The 18,383-nt window shown below is 35.1% G+C and overlaps 1 protein-coding gene and 1 long non-coding RNA gene across 2 annotated transcripts in view; one reads left to right on the top strand and one right to left on the bottom strand.

The window, feature by feature from the left end:
• The window catches only part of LOC134235328 (uncharacterized), a 35,467-nt gene extending 29,702 nt beyond the window's left edge, over positions 1–5,765 (bottom strand). Inside the window, exons 1-2 of the mRNA XM_062717460.1 lie at positions 5,431–5,765; positions 2,586–2,950 (exon numbers count right to left, since the gene is read on the bottom strand). Of these exons, the coding sequence (XP_062573444.1) occupies positions 2,586–2,950; positions 5,431–5,765 (700 nt within the window). The remainder of the gene's footprint in view (positions 1–2,585; positions 2,951–5,430) is intronic.
• A 6,888-nt stretch (positions 5,766–12,653) lies between these two features.
• On the top strand, positions 12,654–16,716 carry LOC134235327 (uncharacterized). The gene is made up of 5 exons (XR_009985385.1): positions 12,654–12,754; positions 13,135–13,194; positions 13,529–13,600; positions 14,399–14,526; positions 16,139–16,716. It is a non-coding gene; the product is annotated as an uncharacterized LOC134235327 (long non-coding RNA).
• Positions 16,717–18,383: the final 1,667 nt, after the last annotated feature.

Below are 18,383 nucleotides of genomic sequence, written 5' to 3'. Positions count from 1 at the left end.
GATTTTTAAAGAATTCTCCTATATATTTCTATATAAAACTTTGGTCGGCCATTGTGGCCCCGCCTACCCCCGGGGGTCATGACTTTAACAAATTTGAATCTACACTACCTGGGGATGCTTCCATACAAATATGAGCAATTATGGCTTTGCTGTTCTTGAGAAGAAGATTTTTAAAGAATTTTCCTATATATTTCTATGTAAAACTTTGGTCGGCCATTGTGGCCCCGCCCTACCCCCGGGGGTCATGATTTGAACAAACTTGAATCTACACTACCTGGGGATGCTTCCATATGAATATGAGCAATTATGGCTCTGCTGTTCTTGAGAAGAAGATTTTTAAAGAATTTTCCTATATATTTCTATATAAAACTTTGGTCGGCCATTGTGGCCCTGCCCTACCCCCGGGGGACATGATTTGAACAAACTTGAATCTACACTATCTGAGGATGTTTCCACATAAGTTTCAACTTTCCTGGCACAGTGGTTCTTAAGAAGAAGATTTTTAAAACATACCACCAAATTTTCACTAATTCTCAATTATCTCCCCTTGAATAAGGGCATGGCCCTTTATTTGAACAAACTTGAATCCCCTTCACCCAAGGATGCTTTGTGGCAAGTTTGGTTGAAATTGGCCCAGCGGTTCTTGAAAAAGTCGAAAATGTGAAAAGTTTACGGACAGACAGACAGACGGACAGACAGACAGACGGACAGACGGACGCCGGACAAAATGTGATCAGAAAAGCTCACTTGAGCCTTCGGCTCAGGTGAGCTAAAAATGAACTGCCTATATTCAATTTTTGAAAGAACTCACAAAATACAAACATGTTTAGGTTTGGAAATTCGAATGAAATGATCAAAATTTTGAAGACTCTTGGGTTAAACTTTATTATAATGATCAATTCTCTGACTCATAGTTCTGAATAACTACTAGCAGTAAGTAAAAGATCAATTTTTATTCATCTTAATTATTTATTACTTGAAAAACATCATACAATAAAATTTCCCAATAAGTGATAAAATGTTGTAAAATTCCCAATTCCAAGGGCCTGGGCCCCATTCCCAAAAGTGAGTGGAAAATCCCTGAGAATCTACACTACCCCAGGATGCTAGCTTCCACATAAGTTTCAGCTTTTCTGGCTCAGTGTCTTATGCATTTATAGGTTGTACATGCAAATGTGGCTGGCTAACGAAAGATACAATGTAGCGGTAATGTATACTTTCTTATGTAGCGGTAATGACTATGTAGCGGTAATGAAAATTTTGAAAATGTAGCGGTAATGATACGCATCCCCTACAGGTGTCGGGTGAGATCTAGCTTCAAAAATAGTTGAATGACTACTCTCTATCATCTGTTGACCTACATGTTAAATCATGCAGTAAACCAAAACGTCTTCGATTCTTGCACCTGTTTATCCAAAGCAACACAAGTACCTATTTCTAACGATGAAAAATGTAGAGGCGTCCCAGAATTACATGGAAAATTTCTGATCTCTCTAGATTTTCCATGTAATTTCGGGACGCCTTTACATTTTTCAACAATAAATATCTGTACTTCTGTTGCTTTTGATTGCTGCGCTTGGTATCAAGAACGTTTGGGTTTACTGCATGTTTTATTCAGCAAGTTCAAATCAACAGACGTATGAAAGGCGTTATTTGATCATTTTTGAAGCTAGAATTCTCACCCGACACCGGTAGGAAAGGTGTAGATATAGATGAAAATTAAGTGTGAACCGAGGCACCCCCTGATTTTCAAGATGGAGAGTGGTGCTCCTTTCCTCTTTTTATATCCAGTAAACATGGTAAATTTGACATTTTTAAAACATGCTTATTTCTGAGAATTTTTATTTTTATTTTAAAGAGGGTATTCAGACACACCTAGAAAAACATGATATAATACTCAAAAAACACCATCCCGAAACCAAGCGAATAACGTTATGCTGTCTTCCTGGATGCAGATTAGTTAATAAAAAGCAAAATTTTGAAAGTTGCATGTAAATCGTGAAATAAAGCTACATGAATTAACTATATAATGCTACGTAAGTAATTCTAGCTACGTAGCTAAATTTGGTGATTGTGCTGGAACTAAATTATACGCCAGAATTATGGACAAAAATTTGTAAGGTCTAACCGTCTAGTAGATAGAATGTTCTATCGTTAAAATGATATTGTCCTACGGACCCGGTTTAACGATAGAATTCGTTCCGTGTATTCGTAATGTAGCAGAAAGAAACACGGGCGATAACTCGCATAGTGCATTTACTAGGAACAATCTAGAGAGTTCCGAATGTAGTAATTTGAATCGAGAGAAAAACGTTGAGAAAATTAATTGGATTTTCGTATATATATGGATTATTTTATGGGATAAAAGGCATAAGCAATCTCAAAAAGGTTTGTTTTGATTATTTTGGTAGTTATTCCCAGTGCAAATAATTTTATATTCTTCAAAATCGTTTCGGAGCGGATCCGCTCCGATTTGCTACATTACAAGTATATGGGACGTATTCTAACTGTGGTGAGGGCCTGTACCGAGACACAGTTAGATTATTCTAACTAACTGTCTAGGACTACTGGTAAATACGACTCACCTATACTTTGAAAATAGTTGTTTAGGAGAAACATTGCCTCCATTTGGGCTTTGTCCATCTTTTTGATATCTTCAATATTTTTATCGTGGCATAAGGTTAAAAATTCGAGTCCAGGTCGGAACAAGGTAGAGAAGTTAACGTTCAATGACCTCACTTCATGTTTCAACTCTTCTTCTTCCCTCTCCATCTTTATCATGTCAAACTTACAATCTGCATCAGTAAATGATCTACTCTCTGTTGCATTACATTTTCCTATTTCCAAAACTGCAAATTTCATTTTATGCAAATGAGGGATTGCCAGGAAAATACCTTTGTGTAACCGTAACGAAACATTTTTCGTGTTCAGCCATTGCTTTCCCACAATCCTCTCGGCGGTGTTCAGTCAACTCGTACACAAACCGTCTCGTACACAAACCCAGTCATACACAAAAAGTCTGCTCGTACACAGCTCGTACACAACGTTTTATTTTAGTTAAGAATTATTTTATATAAATAATGTATAATCTAGAAAAAATGAAATAACGATGAGGAGAAGCGTTAATTTTTTAGATTTTTTCACGAATACCTTTGTGGTTTTATAACATTTGGAATCGACCGTGGCTTCTCTTATTGGGAATACATGTGTATAAACAATTATTGTTAAACTAACACAAGCGCGGCGTTTCTTTGATTTGCAACAAACGCTAATTACGAAATGCTCCTAATTTGGTCCCAATTTCTTCATTTCTTTATCTTCCCCAGTATCTTTATTGACGTATGTATTACATACATGTATATATTGCCGGAATATGCATTATTTATAGCCATTGGTCAACAGGTATTACACTGGTGCTATAACATAATAATAAAGAATATGTATGGAAAGAAGCAAGTAACAAGATATGTTTGTGAAACACTGATGGCAACATAGCAATGATTAAACTTTTCTTAATTAAACAGTGTTGAATGCAAACTCACTGGAAATACAATTTTGAAATATGAAAGTAGGCCAAGGTTGAAATTTTTTCATGAGTACGGAAATCTCCAAGGTCAAGGTCAAAAGACTGTTGGTATCCAATGAAAGGTCTTTCCCCAAAGAATACATATGCGAAGTATACATGTCCTGGTATTAGCTGTTCAAAAAATATGGTCAAAGTAAAAGTTTGGAATTTTTGTGTAAAAGTGGGTCAAACTCCAAGGTCAAGGTCAAAGGGTCAAATTTGGTGGTGCCCAAAGAAAGGTCTTGTCACAAGGAATACACATACACAGGTTAAAGTTTTTGCGGACAAAAAGAAAAACAGACAGTCACAGACAGATGGACGGACATGACAACAACTATATATCCCCTAAACTTCACTTAGGGGACGACCATTTGATTCTGAGGGGGGGGGGGCAGATTTTGGAAATAAATAATCTGTCCCTGAAAATGTTGAAAATAAATAATCTGTCCTTGACTTATGATATTTAAATATTGTGAAAATACCTTTTTATTTACGTTCAATTTAACCTCAGAATCTTCAATTCAGCATTTTTTTTGGCTCGCTTCGCTCGCCATTTTAGAACCAAATAGTATTTAAAATCAGATTACCAGACTGGATACTTGTAGTCAGTTGATCAGCATGGCAATGTGCACTCAGTAGATGTGATGAATCACTTTAAATACAAGCCAATTCTTAAACACCACAAAAGATAAATTTTCTTGTCAAAAAAGTATACTTCCCGATAAATTAATACAAAGTATACAGTGGCGGATTATAAGGAAGGCGTACATCTGTATGATCCCTCCCCTAAAATTTCAAAGTATGATATGAATAATATTGATAATGCCATACTTTGGTACAATACCACTATTTTGTGCCTAGTTTTACTCTTAAAATACACAAATACCCAAGAGCTTCAGGGGGCTCCGCCCCCTAGGCCCCCTTCATTCAAAGTATGATATGACTAGTATTAATTATGTCATACTTTGGAACATTTAACTAACCAATTCCTACATAATTGTGCCTGGTTTTACTCTTAAAATACACAAAAACCCATGAGCTTCAGGGGGCATCACCCCCTGGACCCCCTTCATTCAAAGTATGACATGACCAATATTAATAATGCCATACTTTGGTACATTATAACCAATACCACTACATGTATAGTTGTCCTGGTTTTATTCTTAAAATACCCGAAAACCCAAGAGATTCTGGGGAATTTCCCTCCCTTGGCCTCAACCAGTTGCTTCACCCAGGACCTACTGGGGGCCTTAAGGCGGCCCCAGACCTCTTGCTTGAACGAAGTTATACACGCCAGTAGTATAAGCATCCTAGCTAGGGGCGGAAGTGACGTCATAACCGGAAGTGGACGGAAGTGGGCTAGCCGGAAGCGGAAGTGGCCGGAAGTGGTCTAGCGGAAGTGGGCCCTAGCGGAAGCGGAAGTGGGCTAGCCAGAAATATCCTAGCCGGAAGCCGGCTGGATGACCGGGTCAACTGAGTGCATCCCCTGGGGGATAGCCGGATCAACTCAGTACAGTCCCCCTGGGGGATAGCTGGGTCAGGAGAGTGTAGATGGTGGGGATAGGTGGGTTAATTCATTACATATAGTCCCCCCTTAAATACTGGGTGTTTACACTATGTTTACATTTTACTATACGCTTCTACTACGATTCACAACGTTGCTACTACTATTTTTTGGCAACGATTCAAGAATGTCATTATGACGTCACGCTTCACAGTCTAGCTTCATTTTTTGAAAACCTCATTACCAAGAAACAAAAGTGAAACTAACACAGATTTTGATTTTTATTCAATTTTTATTCACAATGAAAAAAAAAATATACATACAATTTACATTTTCTGTTTCTTCTTCTGTCCCTTCTCACTGGTCAGGGGTAGTTTCCTTTTGTGTGTTCTGGGTGGACACTCCTCTATTTTTCTCCTTTTTGTAGGCTACTTCTTTCACTAACTGGTCTGTCTCCCTTCCTAGATCGCTAATCTTTTCCATCACTTCTTTCACTAACTGGTCTGTCTCCCTTCCTAGATCGCTAATCTTTTCCATCACTTCTTTCTCTAACTGGTCTATCTCCCTTTCTAGATCACTAATCTCTGTCAGCGCTTCTTTCTTTTTATTTAGGATAAGGCACAAATGACTTCTTTCATCTAGATCTAAAAGATCCTGTGTTTCTGGTACAGTCTCCTTTGTATTTTCCTCTGCCATATTTTACCTCTTTCAAGTTAAAAGTATTCACACAGAATGATCCTCTATGTCCAACTCTGGTTTATATATAGCATGGATTTTATTTTTAGGGCCGTGTGCAAAAGAAATATACGTTTTACCTACGTTTTCTTATATATATACCTGTTTGCATCACCTGTAAAGTACCGTGTGCAAAACACTGAGGGTCGTGTGCAAAAGAAATATACCTTTTTACCTGTGTTTTCTTATATACCTGTTTGCATCCTCTGTAAAGTGCCGTGTGCAAAAAAAAATTAGGGTCGTGTGCAAAAGAAATATACCTTTTACCTGTGTTTCCTTATATTCCTCTTGCATCATCTATAAAGTGCCGTGTGCAAAAAGTACGATAAAACTTACCTATACATTGTGACGTCATTCACTGTATAAATATAATGTGATTATGACGTCACACTTTTTCATTTACAGTCTAGACAGCCTAGTCTAGCCAGCCTAACCGGTTTGAACTGATTTTTTTTTTTTTTACTGAAAGACAATAACAAATAACACACAATACAAAAAACATGTGTGTGTTATGTCTGTCAAGTTATAACACCAGGTCACTTTTTTAAAAAACTTAGAATTTCTTTTTAAATTTTTAAAACTTTTTTTTAAAAAACTTATAAATTTTTTTTAACTTTTTAAAAATAACTTTAATTTTTTTTTTCTTATTAATTTTTTTTTTTTGGTAAACTCCCCTTATAGTTTTTAAGAAATAAAATTAAAAAAATCATGTAATACTACATCAGTGTTATGTTATTGTATGGATCCGGGCCACAATTAAAGGGTGAAGGTCAAATGGCTAAAACGTAGCACATGTAGGAAATTCATATGCCTCCCTTTCAATGATAAAAATAAAAATAGCTCACATGTTTTAGATACTTTTGGGGTATAGAATAAAAGTAGAGTGTCTAAAGTTTACAATGATATGCAGCAAGGTGCATTTCAAGCAAAAATTATGCCTAGAAATATGAATTGAAAAGAGCATTCATTTGGTTTGTTTACACTTTTTTTGCCAAGCGAGAGCTATCCTGAGGTCATGACGTCAGAAGTTTATTAATAACCAGGGAATTCCACATTCAACACCCCTATTTCTGGATGTGAATATTTATCTGACACGTTGCTCTATCATGTGGTCAAAGATATTTTGGAAATGAAGATTTTTAAAAAAGTTACAAAGAAAATAAAACACATGTTTTTACTATATAAGTCTATATGTAAGCTAATTGTGGTCCGGGTCCTTATGATGGGGTGTTTGAGGGACTCCCCTGAATTTATTTTTAAAGATATGACAATGAAATTTTGACCATAGGGGCTTGTCTTCCGGATTGATAAATGTAAAATAATTTTTCAAAAACTTTTATCTACATTAAATACACTCTAAAAATTGCTTTAATAAAGATTCTGACATGATCAGGCAAGAAAAAAATGTTTTTAAAAAAAGTACTACACCTATATACATAAACTCTCTATGTATATAGTAGATAGAATGTTCTATCGTTAAAATGATATTGTCCTACGGACCCGGTTTAACGATAGAATTCGTTCCGTGTATTCGTAATGTAGCAGAAAGAAACACGGGCGATAACTCGCATAGTGCATTTACTAGGAACAATCTAGAGAGTTCCGAATGTAGTAATTTGAATCGAGAGAAAAACGTTGAGAAAATTAATTGGATTTTCGTATTTATATGGATTATTTTATGGGATAAAAGGCATAAGCAATCTCAAGAAGGTTTGTTTTGATTATTTTGGTAGTTATTCCCAGTGCAAATCATTTTATATTCTTCAAAATCGTTTCGGAGCGGATCCGCTCCGATTTGCTACATTGCAAGTATATGGGACGTATTCTAACTGTGGTGAGGGCCTGTACCGAGACACAGTTGGATTATTCTAACTATGTATATAGGTGTAGTACTTTTTTTAAAAACATTTTTTTCTTGCCTGATCATGTCAGAATCTTTATTAAAGCAATTTTTAGAGTGTATTTAATGTAGATAAAAATTTTTGAAAAATTATTTTACATTTATCAATCCGGAAGACAAGCCCCTATGATTTTGACAGGAGGTGAGTTATACATTTTGAAATAGTTTCATAAATTTTTTTAAAAAAAATTTAAGCATTTTAAAATTAATTTTTTTTTAAATTAAAATTTTTTGAGTGATTGAAAAAAATATTAAATTATGCATCCCAGAATGAAGATAGTTCCTTTTTAAAAATAGAAAAACTGTTTTGTAATGTGTATTTGCATGTGTATTCTTAATAAGGGGTCCCTTTGAAGTCATAGATGAAAGACGAGGTGTTTATTGGAAATGACAGACAAGCTATCCATTGATTCCCCCCACCCAAAATAAGGCGCAATAAGAAGGTGGTGATTGGGCCAATATATTTACAATAACATGTGCATGGATTTATTTTGCAGGAGAACACGTGGAAGTGGGATTCAGGCTTTGCCCGACTCATAATTGCATATGCAGGCAGAGGTTGTGTATTGGAGTTTATAATTTCAGGTGAGTGGAAATTATATTATGTTGTGTAAAAATATGTACTTTTCACTAAAATAGAAATGGGGGTTGATGGGTTTGTCATTTCAAGGAAGGTGGGGGGGGGGATATATAGTTTGTAGTTTTTGACAAAAACATTGATCAGTAAGTAAGTATGTATGGATGGATGTATGTATGTATGTATGTACGTACATGTGTGCGTATGTGTATGATGTGTCTTATGTATTTATGTGGAAGTTTTGGGTTGTGGCCTGGTGTTAATTTTACACGTTTCTTATATACGACTTTGTATAGTAGGTATCTTTTCGAATAATTTGGTTGGCCCTAAGAAGGGCCGTTTTGTCTTTGTCTTGGCAACTCATGTCTGGTAGTAGGTGTGATTCTCTGGATTGCCTCCCTTGGACTGTAGGCTGGTGGGTTTGGGATCAAGTTGCCCTTTGTTGTAGGTGCACCCGGGTTTGGTCTTTCCTTTTCTAGCCGCCGCATGTTGTTTCATTAGCGTAGCTTTTCTCTGCATTTCTCACCTTTTAACTGCTTTAATTTCTCTTTCTGTATTCTCTGCGATAGGCATATTCCTGGTCAATGCTTTTTAGGTACTGATGTGTGTGGCCGGACAGTGGCAATGTAATCTCTGCTGCTTTCATTGATGTTGCTAGTCCCGGACTGTTGTTTTGTCTTAAAATCTCAGCTGAGAGGATTCCTTCAGCATTTCTTGAATAGTTGGTGTGCTTAGGCAATACTTCGCTGACTGCTCTGTTAAGACCCTCACATTTCTGAGTTGACGTGTTGAGTTTCATTTCCTCAATGGCACTTTGGCTAAGTCGCATCTCAAGAATGACTTTTAACAAGTGCTTGTCATTTTCATTCAGGTGCAGGGATGTCGATCAGTTTGTTCGGGGCGAGGATATAAGACTGATTCCACCAGTTGTGTCTGTCTCCACCTTCACACACCACTGAATTCCTTCGACATTTTGAACAGTCTCCTGAGTAGCAGAGGATGGTACTTTCTACGACAAGAGGAAGTTTACTACAGATGATGTTGATGTCTCCAGTGTAGGTATCCATGAGTTTCTTATAGACTATAAGCTGCACCGGGCCTTTACATCTTGTGCAAAAACTTTTCTCATCTGGTCTAACCTCATTCTTGTTTTGCAGGGAAACATCTCGGGGCTGAAGTGGGCACTGCGACACTGCCGGAACTGGGCTCTGCTGACATGGGTTGGGTCGGCCAGTCGAGTGACTTGCCAGTCTGGATGAAAAATTCGCATGGCATCTTGGAATCCCTGGGCTGACCGGGCATCACCGTCTGTTGTGGCGTGCTTCACCTTGAACCCGTCCGCTGCCAGATCTTCGCCTATGGATTTAGCCATCTCGTACTCTGAAAGAGGTGAGAACATTTCAATATTAGCTGTGCAGTCTTCATGACCCCCCGGACAATGAACATCATAACCATTAGCTGCAATAATGTATATAGCCCTCTCCGATTTTTTTATTTGATATTTTCTGGAGAGGGCTACAATTCCATCGCATCTCCGTAATGGTGCAAATATATTTTTTGATACGGGTGATTGGAGGCAAAATAAATTATTTTTACATTAAACTTACTTCTTATAAGACGGAATTTTTATTCACTGTCAACAACATAGCCTGTTAAACTCAAAAACCATGTAAAATAAATCTGTGTCTTTCCCAGCTGCAATATTCAGCAGCCATGACAGTTCACGCGTGATGTAGTGAGACTTTCGCTTGAAATTTGGAACAACCAAATAAAGCAAATGTCGATGTTTATAAACGATTGTGCTATAATTTATTACAAAAACATCGATAAATGAAACCATTTCAAGTTTTATTTTTGCGCAAACAGCGATACGTATGCTTAAAATAAGGGAATTCCTAGTAGATCCGCTCCTATAGAACCTAAATTCTCATTGGCTGTCCCAAAATACAATCCATCAAGGTCAGTAAACATGGCGGATAAATTCAAGTTAAGCTGTTGACACACACGAAAAATAACCGATATATGGATCGTTGTGAATATTTTTGGATCGATTTATGTTTTGCATAATTACATATTTGGATTCCAGGTAAGAGATGATAATAAAATAGCCGTTTACTGATAATTTGAGCCGAAATCCGTGCGGGAGTGATCCACTGCCGCATCTGCGCCATTATAGAGATCCCAAGGAGTTGTAGCCCTCTCCCAAAAAAAAAAAAAAAAAAAAAAATCGGAGAGGGCTACATTATTGCAGCTACATAACCATTACCTCGAAGCCATGTTCCAGTCCAGCAAAGTTTGTTCTGCATTGATCATGTTGATGCGCCAATAATATACTGTTTGTTGGTGTTGGTCTCGCATGCAATGGCGTAAGCTTGTGATGCATTGTAGCCTGGCTTTTTGCTGCTACCGAAGGTTATGGAGTTGTAGCGTCCATCTATGGCAATGTCCAGTTCCTCTGGATGTTCTTGACCTTTGACCTGGTTGATGGCCTTAACCAGTTGTCTCTTCTCACCCATGTCTTTTTTATTCAGGGCTAGAGTGGCTGTGTTGACCTGGTTGCTGGCCCTTTGCATGGAACTGCGGTTAGGAGGTGGAATGTCCAAGGCAGCTACCATTTCCCGACTGCGTCGATTCCCCATGGAGGTGTTCTGCAGGGCTAACTGAAAGTTCCAGTTGATACTGGCAGGATTAGGGCCTGGTTTGTTAAAGGTAGGAATTTCAGTGTATAATTTATAATAATTTGTCTGAAAATTACATACCGTACACAGTAGTCTTTTCTGCCATCCAAACCCCCATTTCCTCTGTCCTGAGTATTCCCACACTGGAAAATTACAGTGCTTGGCCTGGTCAAAGTGGCATTTGGTTGCATCATTAAACATTTCCAAGACCAATGTTATGTCAGCAATGCGGTTAATTCCCTCAAACTCATAAGACGTCTCTTCATTTTTTAGCTCCTGGCATGGCTCAGGTCTGGGACGAAGGATCGGTGTCCTTGAGATGTTTTCCTGGCCTTCAGCAAGGGGATGTGCTGTCTCAGTCTCTGGGGATCCCTGGATGTTTGACGCTGAACTTGAAGCTCCTGCGGCATTTGACGTAGCCTGATGAGCCTTAATATAACGAGTGTTCCCTTTTTTTTAAAACCCAAAATTAAGATTTTTTCTTCTTTTACGGTCACCTTTCATTGTTTTCATGTGTAGTGAAGAGTGGATTAGAAAGTAAGATTGAATTATGACAATGTTTATTTGGACACATTTTAGTGGTATTTACTGCAAGATATTCCTTTGACAATCACCTATCAAAACAGACTCCCATAGGGTATTAAGATTACCTATACAAAGACTCTTAACCAATCAGCTGCACATGGCCCCTCTTCACAGTCAGGAAAAAGGATATGGGGGTGGGCTTAAAAATCTGTTTATTTTGAATGTTATGTACACTTTTATCAGTAATGTGATACATCATTTGATTTATGAATAAATGTACTTTAAATGTTTACCCCTATTGTCACTCTCAGATTTTCATGATAGATGTTATATTTCTTAATTTAAGAAAATTTTATGAAAATACAGGGTACAGATCATCAAATTACCTAGAAATCTAAAAATCTTGTATTTTACATATTTAAGAGTGTGTGTGTGTTTAAGAGGTATCAACAACTTACTTGTAATAATTAGTTCCTTTTATTGTCTGACAGTTTTTATATATTTCAATTTTAAAATTTCATACTTGCCATTTTTTGCCATTTTCTTTCCTGTATTGCCTTAGTATACACAACATGTAATTTTACATGTAGATATCAACCAATTTCAATCAAACTTGGTATATTAGTTAAGTAGTATCTAAGGATTTCAAATATGGCCTTAAATTTTTTTAATGAATTTTATGCCTCCATATAGGATCCGGGCCACAATTAAAGGGTGAAGGTCAAATGGCTAAAACGTAGCACATGTAGGAAATTCATATGCCTCCCTTTCAATGATAAAAATAAAAATAGCTCACATGTTTTAGATACTTTTGGGGTATAGAATAAAAGTAGAGTGTCTAAAGTTTACATTGATATGCAGCAAGGTGCATTTCAAGCAAAAATTATGCCTAGAAATATGAATTGAAAAGAGCATTCATTTGGTTTGTTTACACTTTTTTTGCCAAGCGAGAGCTATCCTGAGGTCATGACGTCAGAAGTTTATTAATAACCAGGGAATTCCACATTCAACACCCCTATTTCTGGATGTGAATATTTATCTGACACGTTGCTCTATCATGTGGTCAAAGATATTTTGGAAATGAAGATTTTTAAAAAAGTTACAAAGAAAATAAAACACATGTTTTTACTATATAAGTCTATATGTAAGCTAATTGTGGTCCGGGTCCGTATGACTTCATCTTTTATACAGTCGGGTTCGGGGTTTCGGGCGGCCATGGCGAATTTTCGGCAGGATTTTACCCCAGTGAAAAAGGCTTGTAATCCACAGTGTAGGTCGTTTAAAGTTGTTTCACATTGTTTATGATTGTGATTATGTTATCGCTCACCTATATGTTTAATGTCAGCTATGCTAAATAACCCATTTCTGTGTAATTTGAGAGAATGTTTTGACATGTGGTTAAAGTATGGCGTGCTATTCATGTTATCATTTAAAAAGTCGATCCTAAATAAATCTGTCTTAAAAAATACATTTTACGAATGACATTTAATATGATTGATTAGAGTATAGGTATCCATATATAAGAGATATTATTTTGCATTACATTTAAACATGTTTTTCTGTCCTGTTTGTCTGTCAATTGTTGCTTTACTTCCTTTGTAAAATGAGGTTAAATCGAGTATCACTGAATATTGTATGCTTTTTTTTCAGGATCAGCTAAGATGTTGTTTCACTGGATTATTTAATTGGGCATATAATTGGATAATTCTGGTAAGTTTGTCTTATTTTTGTTTACATTTCCTATATGAAGGTCATCTTTGCATTTAAGCATAATTATGTAAAGTTCTGTTTTGAATGTAAATGCTGTATTTATCCTCATTTCATGTGATTTATAGTTGTATTACCTGCATGTAACTCAGAGTGCATTTAATATTTCTATGATGGATCATTCTATGATTGAATTTCAATCAGAAAAATATTCTCTAAATTTTGATAAAATACATGGTATCTTTTACATTTCTGTCCCTTTTGTCTGTAAATTATTGCTTTACTTACATTGTAAAATGAGGTTAATTGTGTATCACTGAATTGTATGATTTTTTAGGATCAGCTGAGATGTTATTTCACTGGATTATTTAATGGATAGACTTATTGGGCATATATTTGGATATCTCTGGTAAGTTTGTCTTTATTTTGTTTACATTTTCCTATGAAGGTCATCTTTGCATTTAAGCATGATTATATGGTTAATTTAATTACTGTGTAATACTTATGTGATCTGTTGTCTCTAACTTACATTCATATAAGCACAGTCTTATTTTGTCTAAAATATATTAACACATGATTAAGGGATCTTCAGAATATTAATAAGTCCTTTTGTATAAATTATATGATTTAATTTCATAATTCATTATGTATGTTACCCATGGAATTCAGACTTACTAAATGGTGATCAAAGAGATATTAATTAGGAATCTAATAAGAGAAAAGGAGGAATTTACAAAAGATTTAATTCTAAGTTATTTACTTTTTGTTTTGATTCTAAATATGTGTGATATATGGTATACATATATTTTCATTTTCACTTTTGTTTCTTGGTAATGAGCTTTTCAAAAAATTAAGGACTACATGTACTGTGATGATGCTAAAAAAGATGTATTTTTCTGTATGCAGTACTGACAGATATTAAACAAAATTGAATCTGCTGTTAATAAAAAATCTTTTAGTGTCTAAATAATTAATATGATAATCATTTTATTTGTGATATCAATACAGTAACTGTGCTTCTTTTGTTATCTAAAGATAACATGATGCACTTTTCTCATCTGGAGTTAATGTTAAAAACAATTTGTTTTGAGATTAAAAACAAACATTTTCATGAACTTTTTTGGGCATTGTACATGTTGTATTTAAACATGCATTGTTTCACACAGTACTCTGTCATATTAACAAAATGGTTTTATTTTCTATACAGTCCTCAACCTGGAAGATATGTTTTGTTCCTAACCATCTATAATCCATTCTCTATGAAGTTCAGACTGTCTGCTCTTCCTTTGGAAATACACAGTTAGTCAACCAACATAGAAACACACAAACTTGAAGGTAAAGTTTCAATGAGATACAATTGTAATATATATTTATTTATTATTTTATTATTTTTTTTTTTTACATATGCATGTTTATAATATTGAATTGATATGTAAATGATATATTTAAATAAAAAGGGCTTGGTGGTCATGGTCATGTTTAAACTATATTGATCTCCTTTAGAAGAAGAAGAAGAGCTCCATTTCAATATATATACAAAAATGCATGATCAAATTTTGAAACTAAAATGTATGAAAGTTTTCTTTGCCAAATGATAGTTAACAGCTGAAGATAGCATATCTATAAAATAAGTTAAATATGGCTAATTTGTAACCCCCCCCCCCCCCCCCCCCCCCCCCCAGCTTCCTTAATATCATAGTTGGTAAAGATAGCAAGTTTTGATTCCAATTGCTGATGAATTCTGAATTTCCCATTTAATATTAACATTATATCACAGGAAAATAATACTATAATGTAGCACATCAGGATGATCAGAAAAGAAATCTTAATGACCCTCTTAACTATGTATAAAGACTGTAACCTTATAACTGATGTAAGATAATCTGATTGTGTGGAATTAAAATTCCCTGGTGTTTCTACTACCCAAGATCTTCTTATGAGTGCATGGGACTGTTGTAAACCTTCTCCTGTTTATAAAAAATATACCTTGGAGCATGACACTTTATACATAAAAGGTACTTTCAATATCATTTCTATGAGTTTTTGTTCTTTCTTTTTAATAATCTAGTGTTATATCTCATTTAAACCCATTAATATGTATGCTTCCAAAATCTTAGATCTGTCTGTATAGTTTTTTCAGCTCTTTGAACACAAATACCCTGATTCAATCTTTTGAGGTAAACATGATAGATAGAGACATCATAGATGATTATCAGAGTGTGTATCACAATCTTAACCACAAGGTCAATTTAAATGGTCTAAGGCACAACAAATGAAAGTGAAAACTTTTTTTTTTTTTTATTAGAATACATAATTTTGTAATAAACAAATACTGGAAAAGTTACTCTCATAATAAGCCTTAATGTCCTCCAAGAATTCAGTTTGGACTTCCTCCATTAATCCTTGTATCTTCTCCAATGGTTTTGTGGGCTAAAATTCATGTGTCTTTAACAACATTTTTTTTCTGACAACTGTTTTCTCTTATCATCTATAAACTTGACTTCTTCTCTAGTCAAAGGTCTTTCAGGGTAATCCAAGTAATTCTTACCCTCTTTTGGTAATAAATGGTTATATTTTTCATTGGCTTCTTCTGCAATCAAGGGTCTTTCTATGTAATCTCTGACAACATTAGGATCACCCTTCTCTGGACTTAATTGATTATATTCTTGTTGAGAAATGATCTCAATAGTGCCATCTTTTTTTATTTTAACTGGTATACCTCTGTCTATATCTTTCCCTGAAAGAACTCTCTTTCCAAACTGAATTTTACTCATTCCTTTACTCATTTCTTTACTGGAGGTGTTACCCATGGTTAATATGAAAAAGTCAAAATCTTATGTTACAACTTGTATTTATACCCTTTTTGTCTATATTTAGAATTCCATCAAGCTTATATTATATAACAATTTTTTTTTTTCAACTAAGACTTTTTAAAAATATTTTTCAGGATTCTCTAGTGAGGGCTTATGGAAATGATCTATGTCTACTCTCAGAATGGTGAAAGACTATCAGATTATATGCAAAGGCTAACAGAATATCCTCTCTTGGAATACTGAAACAAGAAAATCAAACAGGAGATGGATGGAGGATTTAAGAAGCACATAGATAAATATGATTTCCAACGAATTTAACCAGTATTATCATAGACTGTGGTTTACAGGATGACAAAGTAACAGGATTGTATCTTTTTTACTGTCAGACACTGACTATGGATAAGATGTACCCATTTATTAAACTGAGATCTAGTCAAATCAAGTACAATTGTATTGAAAATATGATTTTCTGATAGCATGAACTCTTTAAAAATTAATTCTCACAGACCTCAAAGTATCTGAATGTGACTTTTATTTTTACCAATTTCTGTTGATTTGAAGACTGTTGTTATGTATGAGAAGTGTACATTTAAACCTTTTATTTTTCATCTTATTTCTATAACCCCCTAGAAATTACACAGATATTCAGATGCTGGATTTAATATTATTATTTAACTTTCCTGGAATGGTAAATATATTTTGTTTGTGTATGTATCATTTTTTAATTTTGAATTTAAAAAAGTCATATGAAAGTGATTTTTTCCATAAAATTTTTACTTGATTATTTCATCTAAAGTGCAGATACATGTGTATATGTAAAAAATAGCTTTGAACATATCATGCAACCCCTGCATGGTTGGAAGTTCTGTTCTAAATTAAGATCTTACAGGTAGTGTTGTACTTCACTTATAAGTGACTTATAGATGACTAATACTTGATAAAGTATGAAGGGTTAATTGCTTGACTTATAAGTCACTTATAGTCACTTATAAGTGACTCTACTTGCATAAAGCATAAGTGGCTAATACTGGCTTATAAGTCACTTATAGGTCAAGCAGCTCATTTGCATATAAAATCCTAATGAGTAACATATTAGTCACTTGTAAGTTAAATGTATCAGTGAAGTGTAAGTCCAGAATAAACAACTTATAAGTATAAGAATAAATCACTTATAAGTCACTTATCAGAAATTTCTGTAAGGGGAGCCCCGCCCTAACACCAGAACCCCCAACCCAGGGGCCATGAAATTCACAATTTTGGAAGAGGTAGCCTTATTCAACATAACTATGTACTTGGTTAGTTTATTCAATACTCAGGAGCAAAGAAGATTTTCAAAAAAATAATTCATTTTTTACTATATAATCTATATAACCCTGCCCTAGCACTAGAACCCCTGACCCTGGGGCCATGAATTTCACAACTTTGGAAGAGGCAGCCTTATTCAACATAGCTTTGCACTTGGTTAGTTTATTTAATGCCCATGAACATAGAAGAAGAATTTCAAAGAATTTTTGCATTTTCACTATAATATTATTTATATAGCCCCACCCTACCACTAGAACCCCTGACCCTGGCGCCATTAAATTCACAATTTCAGAAGAGGCAGTCTTATTCAACATAACTATGCACTTGGTTAGTTTATTTTAAATGCCCACAAACAGAAAAGAAGAATTTCAAAGAATTGATGCATTTCACTATAGCCCCGCCCTAGCACTAGAACCCCTGACCCTGGGGCCATAAAAGTCACAATTTTGGATAAGGTGGTCATTTTCAACTTACCTATGCACTTGGTTAGTTTATTTAATGCCCAGAAACGGAAAAGAATTAAAAAAAAATAATGCATTTTCACTATATAACCTGTTTAGCCCCGCCCTAGCACTAGAACTCCTGACCCTGGGGCCATGAATTTCACAATTTTGCTAGAGGACTAAATGCTGATTACAATCATACCAACAGTTTAACTGCTCGATGTCTAGGAGTAAAGAAGAAGATTTTTAAAGATTGCACTAATTTTAGTGGTTTTTTGCCCCACCCCGCAGGCCCAAGGGGGGCTGGGACCATGAAATTCACAATTTTTGTTCCTCTTCACCCATACATGCTATATGCCAAATTTGGTTGAAATTGGTTCAGTGGTTTCAGAGAAGAAGCTTGAAATGTTCAAATGTTAACGTACGACGACGGACAAAAACAGATAAACTGGTTTAGAAATCAGGATGTTATTAAAATTTTGAATATTTTTCATACATTACGAAGATATACTAAACAGATTTTGAGGAACGTCTTGTCTGACCTTAACTTCATTCTTTTGAAACTTCAAAATTTTCATCACTACATATCACTTTGAATAAAGTCACAGTTCTCCAAATGGTCTATTCTTTT

The sequence above is a fragment of the Saccostrea cucullata genome, unplaced genomic scaffold, assembly GCF_032062105.1.
Source record: "Saccostrea cucullata isolate Sc308-1 unplaced genomic scaffold, CSIRO_AGI_Scuc_v1 ctg3619, whole genome shotgun sequence".
Lineage (NCBI taxonomy): Eukaryota > Metazoa > Mollusca > Bivalvia > Ostreida > Ostreidae > Saccostrea > Saccostrea cuccullata.
This window is presented reverse-complemented; position numbering and strand designations above follow the sequence as displayed.